The 18,449-nt window shown below is 37.2% G+C and overlaps 1 protein-coding gene across 24 annotated transcripts in view; it reads left to right on the top strand.

Annotated features, from left to right (window-relative positions):
- Positions 1-18,449, top strand: part of LOC144303242 (uncharacterized) — a 303,577-nt gene that overhangs the window by 55,235 nt on the left and 229,893 nt on the right. For 12 of the 24 annotated variants that reach the window (XR_013370277.1, XR_013370280.1, XR_013370279.1 and 9 more), the window contains one exon: positions 8,909-8,955. The exons of the other annotated variants lie outside the window; for them this stretch is intronic. Coding sequence is in view for 4 of the 12 variants with exons in the window: in XM_077881163.1 (XP_077737289.1) it covers positions 8,909-8,955 (47 nt within the window). In the remaining 8 variants the exon portion in view is untranslated. The remainder of the gene's footprint in view (positions 1-8,908; positions 8,956-18,449) is intronic. 24 annotated transcript variants of the gene reach the window in all.

Here is an 18,449-nt window from a genome sequence, read left to right on the forward strand (position 1 = left end):
TCTGCATTTTCTTGACAGGGCATAATTACATTTAGGATCTTTACTACCCTAGCTGCAAATACTTTGAGATGTTCCACTGCAGCTGTAAGCCTATTTTTCTTCTTTATTCTTTTCTATTCTTTGAATTTAATTTCTCTGTGCATAATACCACACTGTATCAGGTAAACCATACGTGAATCTCTCTTGGGTTGAGTTGTCTGCTTATTTGCTCTCAAGATTTCTCTGGTTCTGCCACTTATCTTCTGTACCAATCAGCTATATAAGGCAATTAGCTTCAAGAAATAGAAAATCTATCTATGTATTAGTTAGAAAATAGTTGAAAAGCAGGGAAGGTGTTCCTTCACATATCACAAGTCTAGGGATAACAACTGTTAGTATTGCTCTAGCAATTCACTGATGTCAGGGTAGTCGTTTCTGCCATTCTCTATCCCTTTCTTCATGGCACAATTTAATAGTAGCAGCTCCAACCATTACATCTGCATCCCAGGCAAGGAGGATTAGGAAGAGTAACACTAGCTATATCTATCCTCTTTTAGCAGTGAAGGAAAATCTTTAACTTAAACCCCAGCAGACTTTTGTTTTCATTTTCATTGGCTAGAACTGTACCATATGGCATCCCTAACCATAAGAGAGGCTGAAAAACAAGCAATTAGCTGGACACATTGATTCCTTAAACAGTATTGGGATTTTATTAACTAGAACAAAGGAGAATGCAGAAAGCACAAATAGCTTCTGTAGATAGCAAGCTGTTTCATGGTATTTTGTTCTTACTTTCTGCCATGGTAATAGAATATTAGCTGGGCATATGCCCACCCAATTAAATACTTCATTCCCCAGCCTCTCTTGCAGCTAGATGTGGCCATGTGACTAAGTTCATGTTGGTGTCTGGATAGATCATGTGTGCCTTTTTCAGATCTTGTCCATAAAATGATTGGTTGTGTTCTTATCTGGCCTTTTGTCCTCTTTCTGTTAGCAGGGAAATAGCAAGAACTGGGACAAGCTGATTTGTCCTAGTGATGAAAATGGTAGAACTGACTACTTTCTCTCAATGGCCTGCCCACCTTTGGAATTATTATGTAATACAGAAATAGATCATTTCTAGTTTTGGTGGGTCACTGTATTTTTAATCTTTGTTACAGAGTTTAGCTTGTACCCTAACCATCACAGCAACTAATGCCTGCCACCTCATTCACACCAGATCTTAGTCTATTGCATGCCCTAAGAAACTCTACTCTGGTCCATGGCTACGAGGTCATGGTCTCTCTATTCATGCTTCTCACATGGCTACTGTGGCCAGTGATGATGGTAGACCCAATAGGTGACCACATCTTAGTCTTATTTGCATATGGATTTCTCAGAGTCTGTGCAGTCCACTCAGTAAAAGGGAAGATGTACTTTTTTGGTTTGAGGAAATCACTAGGAGTCATTGTTTTCTCCTCTCTCAACTCAAGCTCAGGAAGCAAAGATCCAAACCCTTTAAGAGTTTTCCTGTTTCTCACTTTCATACCTACCCCTTTCTAAGAAGGAGGAAGGGAACAAAAAAAAATGCTTCAAAAGCTATCAACATAAGTCAAAGGACTGACATTCTAATAGGAAAATCTTTGGTACTTGTAACTTGCACATTCCTTCCTGCTGGTCATCTCAAACCACTTTTGTCTTGGTGTTAAATGTTATTGAGTTTTACCTTTTGGTTTGGTATTTGCTTTTTTTTTTTTTTCTTTTGAAGTATACCAAGCAGCATTTTAGGAAAAAATAATAGTATTTGATAAAAATGAATGATGTGAATTTTTAGAACGTGATTTACATTTCTCTTTTCCGTATATATATGCCACAAAATTTGTTTATGGGCAGAGTTGATCTTGTAAAACTGAGGAGTCAATAAACTGTCTCTTGCCTTTTCATTTGCTTGCATTTTCTTGCCCTTTCAAACTTTCTCTCCAGAAGATTTCCAGTTTCATGTTTCCCCGATCTCTCTTAGTATTAAAAGTACCTTCCTCAAAACTTTCAAGGCCACCAAAAACAAGGCAAGCCTGAGAAACTATCAGAGGAGACTCAGAGTCTCAAGAGACATGGTGACAACATGTAAATTGGTATCCTGAATGGGATACAGATAGAGAACATGAGGGGGAAACTAGTGATGTCCAAATAATGGGTGTTTGGTTAATAGTAATGAATCAATGTTGCTTTCTCACTGGTGACAAATATATCACAGTAATGTCTGATGTTAACAATGGGGGAAACTGATTGTTGTCTATAAAGAGAGCTCTGTAGTATCTTTGTAACATTTTTAAAATATAAAATTATTCTTGTTTTAAAGAAAAGATTTTATTTGAGAGATAGTGAGAGAGAGAGCATGAATGGGAGAAGGACAGAGGGAGAGGGAGAAGCAGACCCCTCACTAAGTAGGGGGCCCAATGTGGGACTCCATCCGAGGTCCCTGGGATCATGACCTGAGCTGAAGGCAGATGTTTAGCCAAATGAACCACCCAGGTGCTGCAATATAAAATTATTTAAAAAATAAGTAAACACTTAACAACTACAAAAAAAAAAAAAAAAAACATAGTGGAAGGAAAAAACACCCTAGTGAACTCCTTTATAGTAAGGATTTGAGGACAAAATGTGAAGCCACTCCTGGAGTAGTTCCATAAATTAGCATTTCCTGGAGTATGTTCCTCAGAACAATCCACTAGATGTTTCATGACCAGGTTCATTGGTGAAATATTTGGTTAACATATTCCTCCCTTAGAGATCCCTAATTCATATACATAATTCATAGTACATAATACACATAAACGCAGAGAAGTCCTGAAACCAAGAGACCATTTTATCTAATACAGGGTATTCCACATTTATTTGCCCATATCAACTTTTTCTCAAAAACATATCACTACTTTTGGAAATAATGTGCTGCAAATACACCCTGGGAAGGCTGGCTCAGAGAAAGCAATCTTTCCTTTGGAAACATGAATGGTGGAAGGTTAGGGATGATATTAAACCTCTAGGGGCAGTAATCTCATGGTTTTGCTTGTGTAATCCCACGCTACTCCAGCAAGCCACAAATGTGACTCCTTAGGGAATGATCAAGCTACAGGAAAATCACTAAGGTTTTATTATAGATACAAAGGATGCAAATTATACTTAGAAACACAAAATGTCAGTCTCCTGACTCTGCTAATTGACTCCAACTTTAATGGTGCTAGGCTCATTATTCCCCTTTTAGCAGTGTCCAACATCAGCATTTGGGAGCCTTTGAAACCATGTGTATCTTGAATAGGTTGCAGTTTGATCATTTAAAGCAGGAAGATCAATTGTCCAGGCTCTAGCTATATGGAGCTGGCAAACCAGACTGCAGCATGGCCGATCCTCTTACTTCAGCTGCCTTCCAATTGATACTGATTGCTGCATCCACATCAATTGGTCAGTGATCCACATCAATTAAAGCTGCTCAAAGGCATAGAGAGGAGTTGCTTTATCCAACTTCACTTCAGAAATATAGGAACAGCTGAAGGAAAAAAGCCTTTTGTGTGACTTTCAGTGGAATATGAAGTATGCTGATCTATAATCAATCAATAAGCTATGAAGAGGATTCTAATGAGCCACTTTCTAACTTGCCAGGAGGAGTGGATCTGTGTGCTTGCTTCCCATGCCCCACTCTTTTCTCTTGGGTCACATTATAGTCAGTTTTGGGGACATTTGAAAGGGTATGTCAGTAGCTACATCTCACCATACCTCACTTGACATAAATGAGTTAATTAAGCGATATTTGATTTAAATAAATACTGATTGAGTATACTTACTCTATGGCAGGCACTATGCTATGATACATCAGTGAACAAGATATGCCCTCTGCTCTTAAGATGTGCCCAGGCTGACAGGAAAGGCAGACAAGAAAACAGACAAATATAATACAAAATGATATGAGCTTTGATAAGAGATTTCAGGTATTATGGTCCCCACACTGGTGGTAGCTAACCTGAGGCAGGGGCAGGAGCTCACTTCATTGCCAACTTTAGTTGGTACTGCTTTGCTCCCTGTCTGGACAGAGGTGGTATGCTGAGAAGTACAGGGAAGGAAAGTTTGTATGTGGCTAGGCCTCTTATCTGGGGCATGGAAATGATTAAAGCTGATTCTCTGGAAAGAGTGATGGTGAGCTCTTGGAGTCATGCTGTTGAGCTCCTCTTTTCCAGTTTCCAGACCTTAGTAGATAGAGCTCTGTTCTAGTCTGGTGGCTCCTTACATAGTCCCTGGGAATCTGGTGCTGTTTGCTAGTCTTTTCTTGCTAAAGCCACCTCACTTCAAGTAGGTGACTTCCTTTAGTGAGATATAGATCATCCTACATCTGCACCTCAGGAACACTCCCCTACCCTACACACCTTGTCCTAGTGAACTCTGGGAGAGCAGTCCCAAGTATTCCCATGGAACTTTTTCACTGGACAAGAGGTGAAAGAACAGCCACTACTGTCCCTACCCTCTATAGACACATTCCTGGGGTGGGAGTAGGGGAGATTGGACTTGTTTTGATAAAAGACCAGATAGTAAATATTTCACGTTTTGTGGGTCATATGGTCTCTGTTGTGACTACTCAACTCTTCAGCTGTAGCACAAAAGCAGCTACAGACAATAACTAGATAAGTGATCATAGCTGTGTTCCAATAAAATCTATTTACAAAACCAACAGATAACTCAATTTAAAAAGTGGATAAGGGGTTTGAGTAGTTGTATCTCCAAAGACATACAAATAGCTAATAAGCACATCAACATCATGAATCATTAGGGAAATGAAAGCCAAAACCACACTCACTAGATATCACTTCACACTCACTAGAATGGCTGTAATAAAAAAAGATGAACAATAACAAGTGTTGACAAAAGAATGTACAGAAATTGGAACTTTGAATCTTGCTGGTAGAAATGTAAAATTGTGTGGCTCCTTTGAAAAGTCCAGCAGTTCCCCAAATATTAGGCATAGAGTTACCATATGAACCAGCAACTCTCTTCCAAGGTATCCACTCAAGAGAAATGAAAACATATGTCCATGGAATCATGTCCATACAGCCTCTATGGAAAACATCATGGAATTTCCTTTGAAAATTTAAAGATAAAATTACCTTATGATTCAGCAATCCCACCCCTGGATATATATTCAAGGGAAGTGAAAATGGGATCTTGTAGAGGTTTCTACACTCCCATGTTCATTGCAATGTTATTAACAATAGCCAAGGTATGGAAACAGCAGGTGAAGTATCCATCAACAGATGAACAAATAAAGAAGATGTTGTATATTTACACAATGGAATATTATTCAGCCATGAGAAAGAATGATCCTACCATTTGCAACAACATAGACAGAACTTTAGGGTATTATGCTAGGTGAAATAAACCTAATAGGGAAAAACAAATACTGTATGATATGATTCCACAAAGTCTAACAAAGCTGCACTCATAGAAACAAAGAGATGAATGGTGGTTATTAGTGGCTAGTTATCAGAGAAAATAGGTAGATGTTGGTCAAAGGATACAAATTTCCAGTTATAAGATGAACAAGTTCTGGGAATCTAATGTATAGTGTAGTGATCATAGTTAATAATACTCCGTTATACACTTGAAAATTACTAAGAGAGCAAATCTTAAATGTCCTTAGCATATACACACAAAAAGCAATTTTGTGATATGATGGAGCTATTAATGGTGGTGATCATTTTGCAATACATAAATGTATAAAATCAATACATTGTACACCTAAAACATACAAAATGTGTTATGTTAATTATACCTCAATAAAAATTAGAGAAAACATATTCATGAAAAACTTGTACACTTGTTCACAGAATCATTATTTATATCAAAAAAAGTGGAGACAACCTAGATGTCCGTTAAGTAGTAAGTGGATATCCATTTGGTAAATGGATAAGGTAATGCAGAGGAATATTATTCAGCCATAAAAAGAATGAACTATTGATACATGCTTCAACGTGGGCAAATCTTGAAAATATTATGCTAAGTGAAAGAAGCCAGTCACAAAGATCACTTAATGTATTGTCTCATTTGTATAAAATGTCCAGAATTTAAAAATCCACAGAGACAAAAAGTAGGTCAATGATTCTCTTGGGTTCAGGGCAAATGAGGAAGCAATGGAAAGGGACAGCTATTGGGTACAAGCTTTCTTTTCAGTATAATTAAAATGCTCTAAAATTAGATTATGGTGATGGTTACACAACTCTATAAGTATACTAAAAGCTGTTGAATTATATTTAAACTGGTGACTTTTATGGTATATAGATTATATGACAAAGTCAACAATGACAGGCAGCAAACTGGATCTGGTCTGAGGGCCATATTTTTTTTTTTTTTTTGAGGGCCATATTTTGTCCATCTTTGGTCTACAATGTTTTTGCTCTCCCCAGATCCCCTCAAAAGTCCTTTTTCTGTTTCAGTCACTGCTCTCCTCTAGTGTGTGAGCAGTAAGTATACTCTTGGCTTAGTCCTTTGGAGGCCTGTCCTTAGGCTATGGAGCTGCTTTGCCCTGGGAGGTTAGAGTTTTCATCCCAGGAGAGTTAACCAATGCCTGTCAAGTTGGGGATTATGAAAAGCCAGCTCTCTTGCTTTCAGCTCTCAGGATGGGATAGTCTGGAACACAATTTATACTCCTGAGTTCCCCTGGGGGATCACCTGAAGCTACCCTTCACAGGATCTTTTTAAAATTACAGATCTTCTTAGTGTCCTCCCCTCTCTATTCCAACTCCCTCACTCTCTTTCTAAGTAATTTTCTGAATAATTGCTTGCATATAAATGAGAATTTTGACAGGTGGTCAAGGAAGCTCTCTCTAAAGAGGTGAATTTAAGCTACCATCTGAAGGATGAAGAGGAGCCAGTTACCTGAAAAGAGAGTGAGCAAAACAAATCCTTGTTGCATTTATGTCTTAAGTGGTCTTTTCCAAGATACTCATCACATATTATGAATTCAAACTTAAGACCGATAAATCCAGGTATGTGCCAGGCAGCTCTATCTATATATCTAAAATTGTCCCATACCAGGCTTATTAACTCCAATCCACCAATCCCATCCTCCACTCTGGAGCCCCTGCCAAAGTTTTCCTTTTGCTATATCTCAACTACAGACAGTGGAATGACCATCTCCCATCATGTTCAAGTCAGAAATCTAGGAGGTTTCTACTGCTCCTCACCACCTCTAGCTGTTTTTCTTCCCCACTAACTATGTTCAAACATTATTGAGCTTTGTCAACTGTATCTCCCCAATATTTCAAGAGTCTTTCTATTTCCATTCATTTTGGTTGCTACTGCCATATTTTGGGCCTTGATCATATGTAAAAGCCTCCTGATTTTCCAGAGTAGGTTCTTGCCCCTCTCTATTCTATCCTCTTCGGGGACAGGGAAAGCTACACAAATGCAGACCTGTATGTGTCATTGCATTACTCATGACTTTCTGAGGAAGTTTTAAGAGTTATAGGATTAATGTCCAAATATAGTGTAACAGATGCTCATTCTTGCTTTTGCTCTTATTTTCCTGTTGGCCTCAATTCACCACCTCTTATACTCCAGTGACACAAAATGAGGCAAAGTGCACCACATACATCATTGTTTCATAGCTTTTTGCTTTTTCTGCCCCAAATACTTTTTTCTCCTCTTCTCAATCAGTAATACTTGTAATCAGTTCTGCCATTATATGACATATGTGTTCCTAAAAAACACTTCTCTGCAAAACTGTACAACAAAAATCACCCAAAATGGGAATCCCTGGGTGGCTCAGTGGTTTAGTGCCTGCCTTTGGCCCAGGGCATGATCCTGGAGTCCTGGGATTGAGTCCCACATCAGGCTCCCTGCATGGAGCCTGCTTCTCTCTCTGCCTGTGTCTCTGCCTCTCTCTCTCTCTCTCCTCTGTGTCTTTCATAAATAAATAAATAAATAAATAAATAAATAAATAAATAAATAAATAAAATATTTTTAAAAATCACCCAAAATGGGGCTAGGAGCACAGCACTCAAAAACTTTCCAGGTGACACAATGATAAGAGAGGATCCTAATAAGAACAGTAACATAGCTTTCTATATGTTCAGGTTAAGAAAAACACAAATACTACAATAAATACAGCACTACACTTGGAAAGGACTTGAAACTTGCTTGCAGAAATGGGCAAAAGAACTGTAGCCTATAAGTTATCCTGAAGTAACAGAAGGGGAGTTATATGAAATTGGATGGACAGCTGTAATAGCGCATATGAATGGGTGTGGCTTTTAATATCCACAGTAAACTGAGGAAGCTGTTAGATGTTTGCGGTGTGTTGATGTGTTCATTTTGTTATTTTCATGCAGCTTATTTCAGCAGAGTACATTTTTCTGTGTTTCCTCATTGGTTTGCATGTATAAACAAAGACTAAATTTGTGTCATACACAAATTATCCTTTTTTTTTTTTACAAATTATCCTTTAATATATCAATCACAATGGAGCAAATTCATATCCTCAAAACAAGCTTTATAGCACTACTAACTATATTTATCTTTCAAAAGATAGAAGAGTGGCAGGAAATATAAGCCTGGAGCTTCTTGGAGTTCCAGAGAATAAGAAAGTGCTCAAAACAAGAAAAATAGAAACAAAACAAATGCATGATGATGAGATTATGCCAAAGGTACATAAGAGAGCCAATTGAAAGAGTTCTCAATGACCAAAGTTGAAATAATTTGAACAACAAAATAAGGTAATACTGAGTTAAAAGAGAGTATAAGATTATAAGATAGAAGTATACACATAAATATTAATGATATGTCTACTTTGTGTAACTCACATCTTCCCTTGAGATATTAGAATGCCAAAGATATATGATATATACAAGATATATGATATATATGTTATATACAACTGACCTCTTTTAGACATTTTTTTTTCTTTTAGACATTTCAAAGTCCTTCCTTTTGCTGGGACCTACGAGAAAAGAGAAAGTAAGCAAGTGAGCCATATTTCCCCATCCAAAAACGCTCTCTTTTTTTTCTCCCCCACTGAGCAATAGATTTCTGATTTTGACACTTTCATCTGCATTTGCCTCTGTCTTTTATAACAGCGTGTCATTCCTGGAAATCAAAGTGGTTCTAAATAATCCATATGCCCAACATCTAAGTACTTCTTCCTTGAACTGATGTTTTCCACTTCTAAGGTCTCTTAGGTGACCCTCAGGCAGGGAACCCTGGGATGGTGCTGTTTGCAAGTGATCACTTTAGCTCCTCGTTGGCCATAAGACTTGACTTCTGGCTCATCTGTGTTACTTATCCTTAATACAAACTTCCCTCAGGACCTAATGAGTTGACCAGACTACCTGACTGATGGGGGATCAGTGCTGGTTCAAACAGTTGCACTCACTTTCTCTTCAAAAGCAGTTAATTTCAGGAAGAAAATATTGGCAACAGGACACTTTTTATTTCAGATCAGCTGCCCCAAACAGGAAACCATATTAAGACAGGTAGCTGGAAAGAAATTGTGGTTCCTTTCTCATTTTACTGAAGAGACAGAAACTTCATGGTGAATATATTATTTGCAAAAAAAAGCAATTAATTTTACAGTGAGTTTATGTCTTTGGTAGATTTCATGTTCAGCAGAAATATCAAGTCATAATGATGTTTTCCCATAAGTATGCATAAATAAATAATCTCCAAATGACCTCAAAGTTTGACATGCCCTAGAGGATTCAGGCATAAGATGAGAAGTTGGACTCAGCAGTTTTTAAAATAAGTCTCTTCCAACAAGAGAAGACCTGATCTCAAGATTCTATATAGTCTATAGTCAGATATCATATAGTATATCTGAATCAAAATTTGAAGCAAGGTCAAAAAAAAAGGTAATGTTTGAAACTGAAACTAGTGAAAATAGAGCACATAGATAAGAATATCAGCAGAGGTCATCTTCATTGGAAAATTATTTATATATGTGCTCCTAATGGAACTGGAAACCAACATGTATCTAAATCATTGCCCTGAAACTTACAAAGGAACTGCACATAGGAGATTGGATGCATGCTCTGGTCAATAGGTAGATGTGTTCTTAGGTAGACTAAACTTTGGATGAAATATAACAGCTTTAATTTAATACACATTATTGGTATTGGAAAAGGTGCTCTAGGGCAAAGAAGATATAAAATGACTCAATGCCATCCTTGCCATTTCCATAACATAGAAACAAGCTTCCAATTAATTATTCTATTAATAGGATACCATAATACAGAAAACAGGGACACTGTGGGGAACTGACATAAGAGCTCTGGTCACTGGAAAGAGGTTTCACATTGTAAGCCGTCTGGCATTTTAGTTTACAAATCAGCCACTTATGAATTTGGCTGAATGAGTCAGACACTGAACATATGCTCATTTCTAATGGAACAAATTAAAACAAGTTTTTATATCTGAAAACCTGAGGTGAGACCCATGGTGACCCTGTGAAAAGTATAAGCACATCTGAAACTCATCCTTAGTATCACTGTGGTACAGTATTAGCTTCATCTTCAATACTATCACTAGCCCAAAATACCCTCTCTCTCAGATATGTCTATATTTGACCTTGGAACATATCACCATTCTGGGGAGTACACTTTTCATCATGGTTTATCTATACAGTGAAATTATTTTCCCATAATGACTATTATTTCATTATTAATCAAGAGAGAATGAGAAAACCATACGGGAAATAGTGGGACCAAGAGACAGGGGATTGGGATAAAAATTCATCCCAGTTAATCTACAAACCTAGTAACAATCACAAAGAAGGACAGTGGGGTGTTGCAACTTTTCAAAATAAAAAAAAAATTGGAAAAAAATTTAAAAAAGGACAGTGGGTACCTCTATCTATTGTCTAATTTTACATGAGTGTACCTGATTTTAAGACATTTCTTTTAGACTTCACAGACTTAAAATTATAGTTCAGAGAATCTACTAGATCAATAACTAAAGCAAAAGATTCAGGAGGCAGATATTATTTGGATAAAGGGATATATGCTTCCTGTCTTTCAGATCAGAGCCCACAGTTCTGAGTTTCTAACCTCATGACAGTATTCAACATACTACAGAAGAAAAGAATAAATCCTAAACCTGTGTGACATCACTCTTTCTAGATGCTCTCTTTATCTTTCTGTGCCTACATTATTTATCAAGGAAGAGGCTCTCTGAGAATTCAATGCAAGTTTTTGTTTTTTTTTTTGTTTTTTTTTTTTTTGTGATGACCTGGACACTGGTTCAGGAAAGAAAAATAATTTCCTTGTTGATTTAATCAGGGATGGATGAGTTGCTTTGAAATATGTTTGTCTCTGACTGCTAGTTATTATCTTCAAAATCTTCACCATCAGTAAGAATTATAACCTCTGAAATGTTTTTCCCTAATGAAAAAGTATTTTCATTTTGATAATGTAACATAAGATTAGAAAGACTCTTTAATAGACTTACTTTCTGGAGTTTTAAAATGGTTTTGAAATTCTTTTCAGAATTTTATTCATCAAAATAAAAGCTGGGTTGATCTTTCCCATGTGGTTAAGCCAGTCACCAAGGGCTTCCCTTTGTTGTTCTTTGGGGCAGACGCCCTTGGGCTGCTGCCCTGAAAATGGCCTACAAGTTTATACTGCAGATTGCAGTCAGTTATCATAGTAGCTTTCAATCCCTAAGTATTTATTATGCTACAGGTGTTCTGTATATATTTCATATTAATTATGTACCTCGACCATCACTACAACCCGATGAACAATTATCCCCCTTTTGCCAGGAAAGGAAATTGAGTCTCAGATAAATTCAGTGTTTTTCTGAGGCCTCATAACTAACTAATGATAGGGCCAGCATTTGAACTGAGGTAATTAGAATCCAAAACATGTACTTTGTAGGCCAATGTGCTGTACCTACTTCTAGTATACAATGTGACAGGAATATTTAGAGACCTAGAAAACTTGTTTTGTCTAACATCTTCATTTCTTCTCTTTCTCTGCCCACTTTCTTCCTGAAACTGACCAAATCAGGAGGATATATTTTATAAAATTTGGAGCTTTCCTAAAAATAAAGCATACTTGGCAAAGACAGATACCTAAAAAGCAGGGGCTAATAATTATGTGATTTACCATATTTCATCAATGTAAGAAGCATAGGTTGTAGGTGGCACCATTATTTTATATACTTTGGGCAAGAAAAGGGCTACCTATTAAGTTGACACTATGTTTTCATATCATTTAGAATTTTTATTTTAAATTTCTCGAAAAAGCTTATTCAGCCTCCACGAAACATTTCTTATAGCTTATCATCCATATATATATATATGAAAAGAAAAATATTTTAAAAAGTGGATATATTTTTAAATGTAATTTATTTATTCATGAGAGAGAGAGAAAGGCCAAGACACAGGAAGAGGAAGAAGCAGGCTCCCCACAAGGAGCCCAATGTGGGACTTGATCCTGGATCTCGGGTCATGCCCTGAGCCAAAGGCAGATGCTCAACAGCTGAGCCACCCAGGCATCCCAGATATGGTATTTCTAAAACTTCCTTACTTTTATAGTCTCACTCTTCTGAATTTCTTTTTACTTAGCTATGACTATGCTTTTCCATACAATATCATCTTTTATGCTATCTAGTGCATAGCATTTTTTAGAAATCCACAAATAAACTAAAAGCCATTTGTTCTAGGTTTGCTTTGCAATTATGTAGAGCTTCCCTAGCTTTGGGAATGATGCTAAACATGTCTAATTATCCTCTTTCCCAGCACACAAGCATTTGGTTTTTAGAGATTAGAAGGGTGCTTCATTATTATCCCCGTGACTTTCTTCCAAGCCCTGATAACTATTCTGTAGGTTTTGATATTAATGCTTTTATGTTCTTTCAAGCATACAAGCCAGTGGTTCTAAAACCCGTGTGAGTATTAGAATCACCTGGAGGCTTGTTAAAACACAGTTTGCTGAATCAGATTTGCTGCTTCAGTTAAGTCTGTGGTAGGGCCTGTGAATTTGCATTTCTAACATATACCCAGATGATATCCCATGCTGTTGGGTGGGGGGCCAGACACACAATTTGAACCATTGGTATAACAAATATCAACCACTGCCATACTGACAGCCATTGTAAGACTTCACTTTAAAAAGCAGTTCGATTTCAGAAATATTAAATTTTGGGAAAAAATACATGTCTTTGAATTGATTAAATATGGTAAATCCCATTTTCCTGTTACTTAAGCTATAATATTAAGTTCGTTCTAATTGATTAACAATGGATTTATATTTAATCTATTCATACACTTATTCATGATGTTCTCTGCTTGTTCCAAAGATTAATTGAAATGGTTTCTATAATTTTAGCTAAGGTTTCTTTCCTCCTAATGCTTTAGGTGTGGAATGATCTGTAAAATATATATGTATATATTTACATACAATATAAAATGTATATGTATACATATACATGTTTACATATGTATACATGTTCATATACAATTATATGCATATACATAGAGCAGCTCAGTCTATATGCCAAACCTGACAGGCTAACAAAAGCTATCTCTCATAGGGAACTCACTGCTTCATGATGGAGCCCTCTTCATTTCTTATTACTAGAAAGTACTTCTTTATATATATATATATATATATATATATATATATAAGCTAAAGGGCCAAGTAATCAGCCAACATTATGAAATGATTTAATAGAAAACCCCATGAGAGACATGACTATACCTGGATAACATATACTTCTTTCATTTTGAAAAATCACATGAGAAATATTTCCATCCAGTCCTAGCATTAAATATCTCTTTCGTTTAGTTTTATTTTTATATGTAATTTGTAACTTATCATGTTTCCCTTTTTTTCTTTTGTTCCCTGGTAGCTTAAAATCAAGTGTTTTTTTTTGTTGTTGTTTTTTGTTTTTTTGCCAGCTTTTAGCAAATAGCAGACTGTGCTCTCCCTTTGTCCTGGGACCTTTATGACCTCTCAGATCTCAACTCTTTACCTTCAGACCAGTCTGCATGCTACTGCATAGGTGTCAGTTCCTTGAGTGAGGCTGAGGCTTTCTCACTGGGACTCACTCAGTCAATAGGGTCCTAGAAGACTAAAGTCACTGTATCCATCTGAGCCTAAGACTTTCTTAGACTGCATCTCTGCAAGCTGCATATAATCCTGGGATGGCTGAGTGTCCACTGTCCACCAAAGATGTGGTGGGTGCATTTCACCGGCAGCCTTGAGCTACTTACACCCACCATATTCCACATTCCTCAATGCCAGATCACCACCCTGGACACAGGTCCTCCCTCTGGCCACCCATCTTCTTTAGCCCCTTCTGTGTTTCTTCCCCATCCAGTCTTCCTCTTTCCCAATCTTTCCACTCTGGTCCCAGAAACCTTGTTCTTTGATTAACAAGCTCCTTTGACTTCTTCATCAATCATTTTCGTCACCTCCTTTCCCATCAGAATTCTGGTTTCTTCTTAAAGGAGAGGCAGCTGTTTCTCTCACTCTAAGTGTCTCAGAATTAGGAGGTAAGGCCAGCAATCTCATGATAAATACCCCTATTCACTGATATATGTGTGTCCTTTGGCTTAAGCCCTCTCTCTGTCTCCCCATGACTTTTACCTTCTGATATTCCACTTACTCCTCATTTACTAAAAACAAGGGCACTTAACTTATAAATTTTCTCCCCTTCCTTTCCTGCTGTTGTTCTGGATGATTTCAATTTGTTATTGATGTTGTACCAACAAATTTGCTACTTAATTCTTTGAATAAGATGAAATAACAGAGGGAGGATTTACCCTTCTACCTGAAAAAATTAAAAACGGTGGTTTTCAAGACATTAGGTATTCGGCAATAAAGGACAGAGATCCCTGAGGAATGGGAAGAAATGAGTTGAAGTTTATGATTTCCCAGGTAGCTTCCTGGAGAGAGCTCCCAGATTGTGGTACAGAGTGAGAGGACCCACGTCGACCCCAGCAGTCTCCCTGAGTTAAGAAGATGGAGCTGGGAACCCAGTAGGTCAAGGTGGCTAGAGATTCATATGACAGGATAACAAAGAGGAGAGAGTTTTACACCGAAAGAGTTCTGGAGCTCTAAAGAGAGTCTCCTTCAAAGCTTTAGCTGAGTACTAACTAGCGTGTGCACATTAAAAAACCATCTGAGGCTTGGAAAAGATATGACTGAAAGGATTAGAGGAAATAATCTTCAGACTGCACATGGGTAGCAATGATTCCTGATCCCATTCCCCACAAACTAGAGAAGAGATGGGGTGACTAGGTGACGGGCACTGAGGGGGACCCTTGATGGGATGAGCACTGGGTGTTATACTATATATTGGCAAATCGAACTCCAATAAAAAAATACAAAAATAAATAAAATAAAATAAAATAAAATAAAAAATTAAAATTAAAAAACAAGCTAGAGAAGAAAATTTCACAACTCATGGGGCATTCATAAGAGTACTCATAAGGAAAAAAAATTGTCTTAGACTAAAGATTTGGACTTCGATTCTGGTCCTCTCTAACAAAGTTTAAAAGCAAGATCCAAAGGGATCAAACTGCTTATAAGAAATTGCACTGTATCTCAGAACAAATTTCAAATACATTTAGAACAATACAAAAAACCTAGTACTTAAAAATGCAAAATTCACAATGTTGGCATTCTAATCCAACATTACCATGTATGCAAAGAAAAAGGAAAATATAACCCATGATGAGGAGTGAAATCAATCAAATTCAACCATTCCAGAAATAACTCAGATAATAAAATTATATTCAAAGACATTAAAATAGTTAATATAACTGTATTTCAATATGGCCAAGTAGCCAGAGAAAGGGTTGAACATGTTAAGTAGAGACATTAAATATATTTTTAAAAACCCATATTGAATGTTGAAAGATAAAAACCACAATGCCTGATACAAAAAAAAATGTACTGCAGGAAATTAACATGCAGATTAGGTGTAACAGAAGGGAGAATTTATGAACTTTAAAATATAGCAATAGAAACTGTGCAAAATGAAATATAGAGAAAAGTTCAACACAACTTTTACTAGGAATACCAACTAATAGTAATAAAATAATATCGACACTTCCTTTCTATAGGACATTAGACTTTTGAATGCATTGTCACATACATTTTTAATCCTCAAAAGTGTTCTTATCCACATTTCATAGATGAAGCAACAGAAGCTCAGAATCTTTGAATCATATTCAATATTAACATAGTAGTAATACATCAGGGCTTTCCATTATTTTATTTCCCAGACCAATGCTCTTGCCTGCACTCCAAGCCATACCATAACAAGAGATTGTGTTTTACGTTTAAAGTGCCAGTGACTCAGTCCTTAAGTGGAGGAAATTATAGAAGCAATCAGAAATTGTCCCGCACAAAGCTGCACACACATCCACTGTAATGCATGGAGGTGATGAGCCTTTCTCCAATGGACTGGCCATTCAGATTAATGTTATGAAAGTGTTAATGCAGCACCAGGAATGCTGTTTCACACAAAATGAAACCAGAATGTTAGTTATGCCTATCACAACAATATTTAGAAAAAAACCCCAATAGTGGCCATCTTTGCTTCATGGTCATTTTTTTCTCATTTTCTTTGCTAAGGAAAAAAAAAATCAACAGGGTCTCTTTCATTTGTCCATTTGTTTGAGAGAGAAGTTGCTTTATTTTCAAAGTTACAGTCAATAACCTTGAAAATAGAAACAATACTTGTAACTGACCAACAAGTTTTTTATAGAGGTAAAGAAATCCAAAGAATGCATTCCAAATTTAGTTCCAAAGCAGGAAGGGTGTTTGTCCCTTTAGAGAGCCCTGGGCTGTCCCACTACCCAAGATGTATTATGAAGCTGGAATGAGGACTGTCTGTACTTAATTGAGGAAGAAATAGTAACCTACAGTTTGATCTGCTATAGGTGACATTTGCCCTGTTCACTAGGGAACAGCTCTTTAAAGGGTTTTGAGAAATAGCCGCCAACAGCCTTAATTTAATAGCTGTGCTGAACTACTGGGGAACATCCAGATGCAGAGCCATCTGTGGGAAATGAAATCCAGCCAAAGGAGGAAGCTAATGGTTACCCTGTGGGCCTAGGATTCTTGGCTTGAAGAACTCAGTGTGTCTGTCCTTTGTTTAAGGGGGTTACCAGCCTAATTACTCACAAGCGAGTCAGCAGATGTTTCCCCAGTTGAAGTACCTTATACTATATTGTTTCCTTCAAACTGTGGTTATTTGTCATATTATAGAAAAAAGCGAAGGGCAGGAGTGTTTGTGAGTATAAACTTATAACACCTCATGTAGCACTACAGTTTGATAATGAGATGAACTGAACTTTATTTCAATATTGTGACTTTCTCTTTCTTTCTTTGTCCTTTCCCACTCCATGGAGAAGGTGATACAGGTCTTTAGATACAAGTCTCTATGCAGACTTGTATTATTTTGTCAGAGAAAAGTGTGGTTTTTTTTTCTGTATCCACACAGAGGAATTAAAATTCCCACCCCATATGGGAAGGAAATTTTCAGAGATACTTCCACATTTGCCAGCTTGGATTGGGTTTACCCATACTTGCTTAACAGACTCTAAACCATAGAATGATTAGTCCAATCCATATTACTTTCTGCAAACAACTTGTCAGGGCACGGTTTGGGGAGAGTGGGAGGAATATAAGAGCAAAATAAATGTAACCAAGATATGAGAGGCAAATGCCGAGACCCAGAGACCTGGATATCTGACTTCTAGTCCCAGCTATCACTAATTTCTAGGCAATTCACCTCACCTCTTTAGGCTTCAGTTTCTGCATTTGCTAAATGAAGGGCTTGGACCAGATGAGCAATTGGGCCTATTGGATTTGACATTGTACATTTTGTGGGATATGGGCAATCTTGTAAAAGCAGATAATAATTACGAATAAGCATTCTCTCAAATACAACAGTCCATTTTCATGAGTTAAATTGGGAAAGCAAGTAACAAACCCTAGAGGGGTGGCAGAGCCAGGGGAGGTGACCATCTCAGCAGACAGGCAGCTAAACCCAAGGGAATCATCACTACCTTCAGACAAGCAGTGGAACTCTGAGGGAGGAAATCTAATCAAACGAGGCAGCTCAGGCTGTTTGTGAGCAAGTCAGGGCCAAGGAGTTGAAAGGTCTATACAAGACACCACACACACACACACACACACACACACACACACACACACACAGAGAGAATGGGATTTTAGGCAGGCTCCTTTTTATGTGGCTCAAGCTTGGAAATCAAACTTATTGTTCTCCACATTTTTTTTCCCTCTCCCTCAATAATTTACTAGGAAAGCAATTGGCTAGTCTATACTGTTTATTTCTTTCCTTCCAGTACCCACATCTCAGTTCTAGTTTGAGATTATTAAATGACAGCTATGACTGGTAAGGAATGACACGAGTTTCTAATTAGCATAGATAACCACATTGATGGATTAGAAAGGGAAAGTTCAGAAAAATGACTG

Source organism: Canis aureus, chromosome 32 (assembly GCF_053574225.1).
Source record: "Canis aureus isolate CA01 chromosome 32, VMU_Caureus_v.1.0, whole genome shotgun sequence".
Classification (NCBI taxonomy): Eukaryota; Metazoa; Chordata; class Mammalia; order Carnivora; family Canidae; genus Canis; species Canis aureus.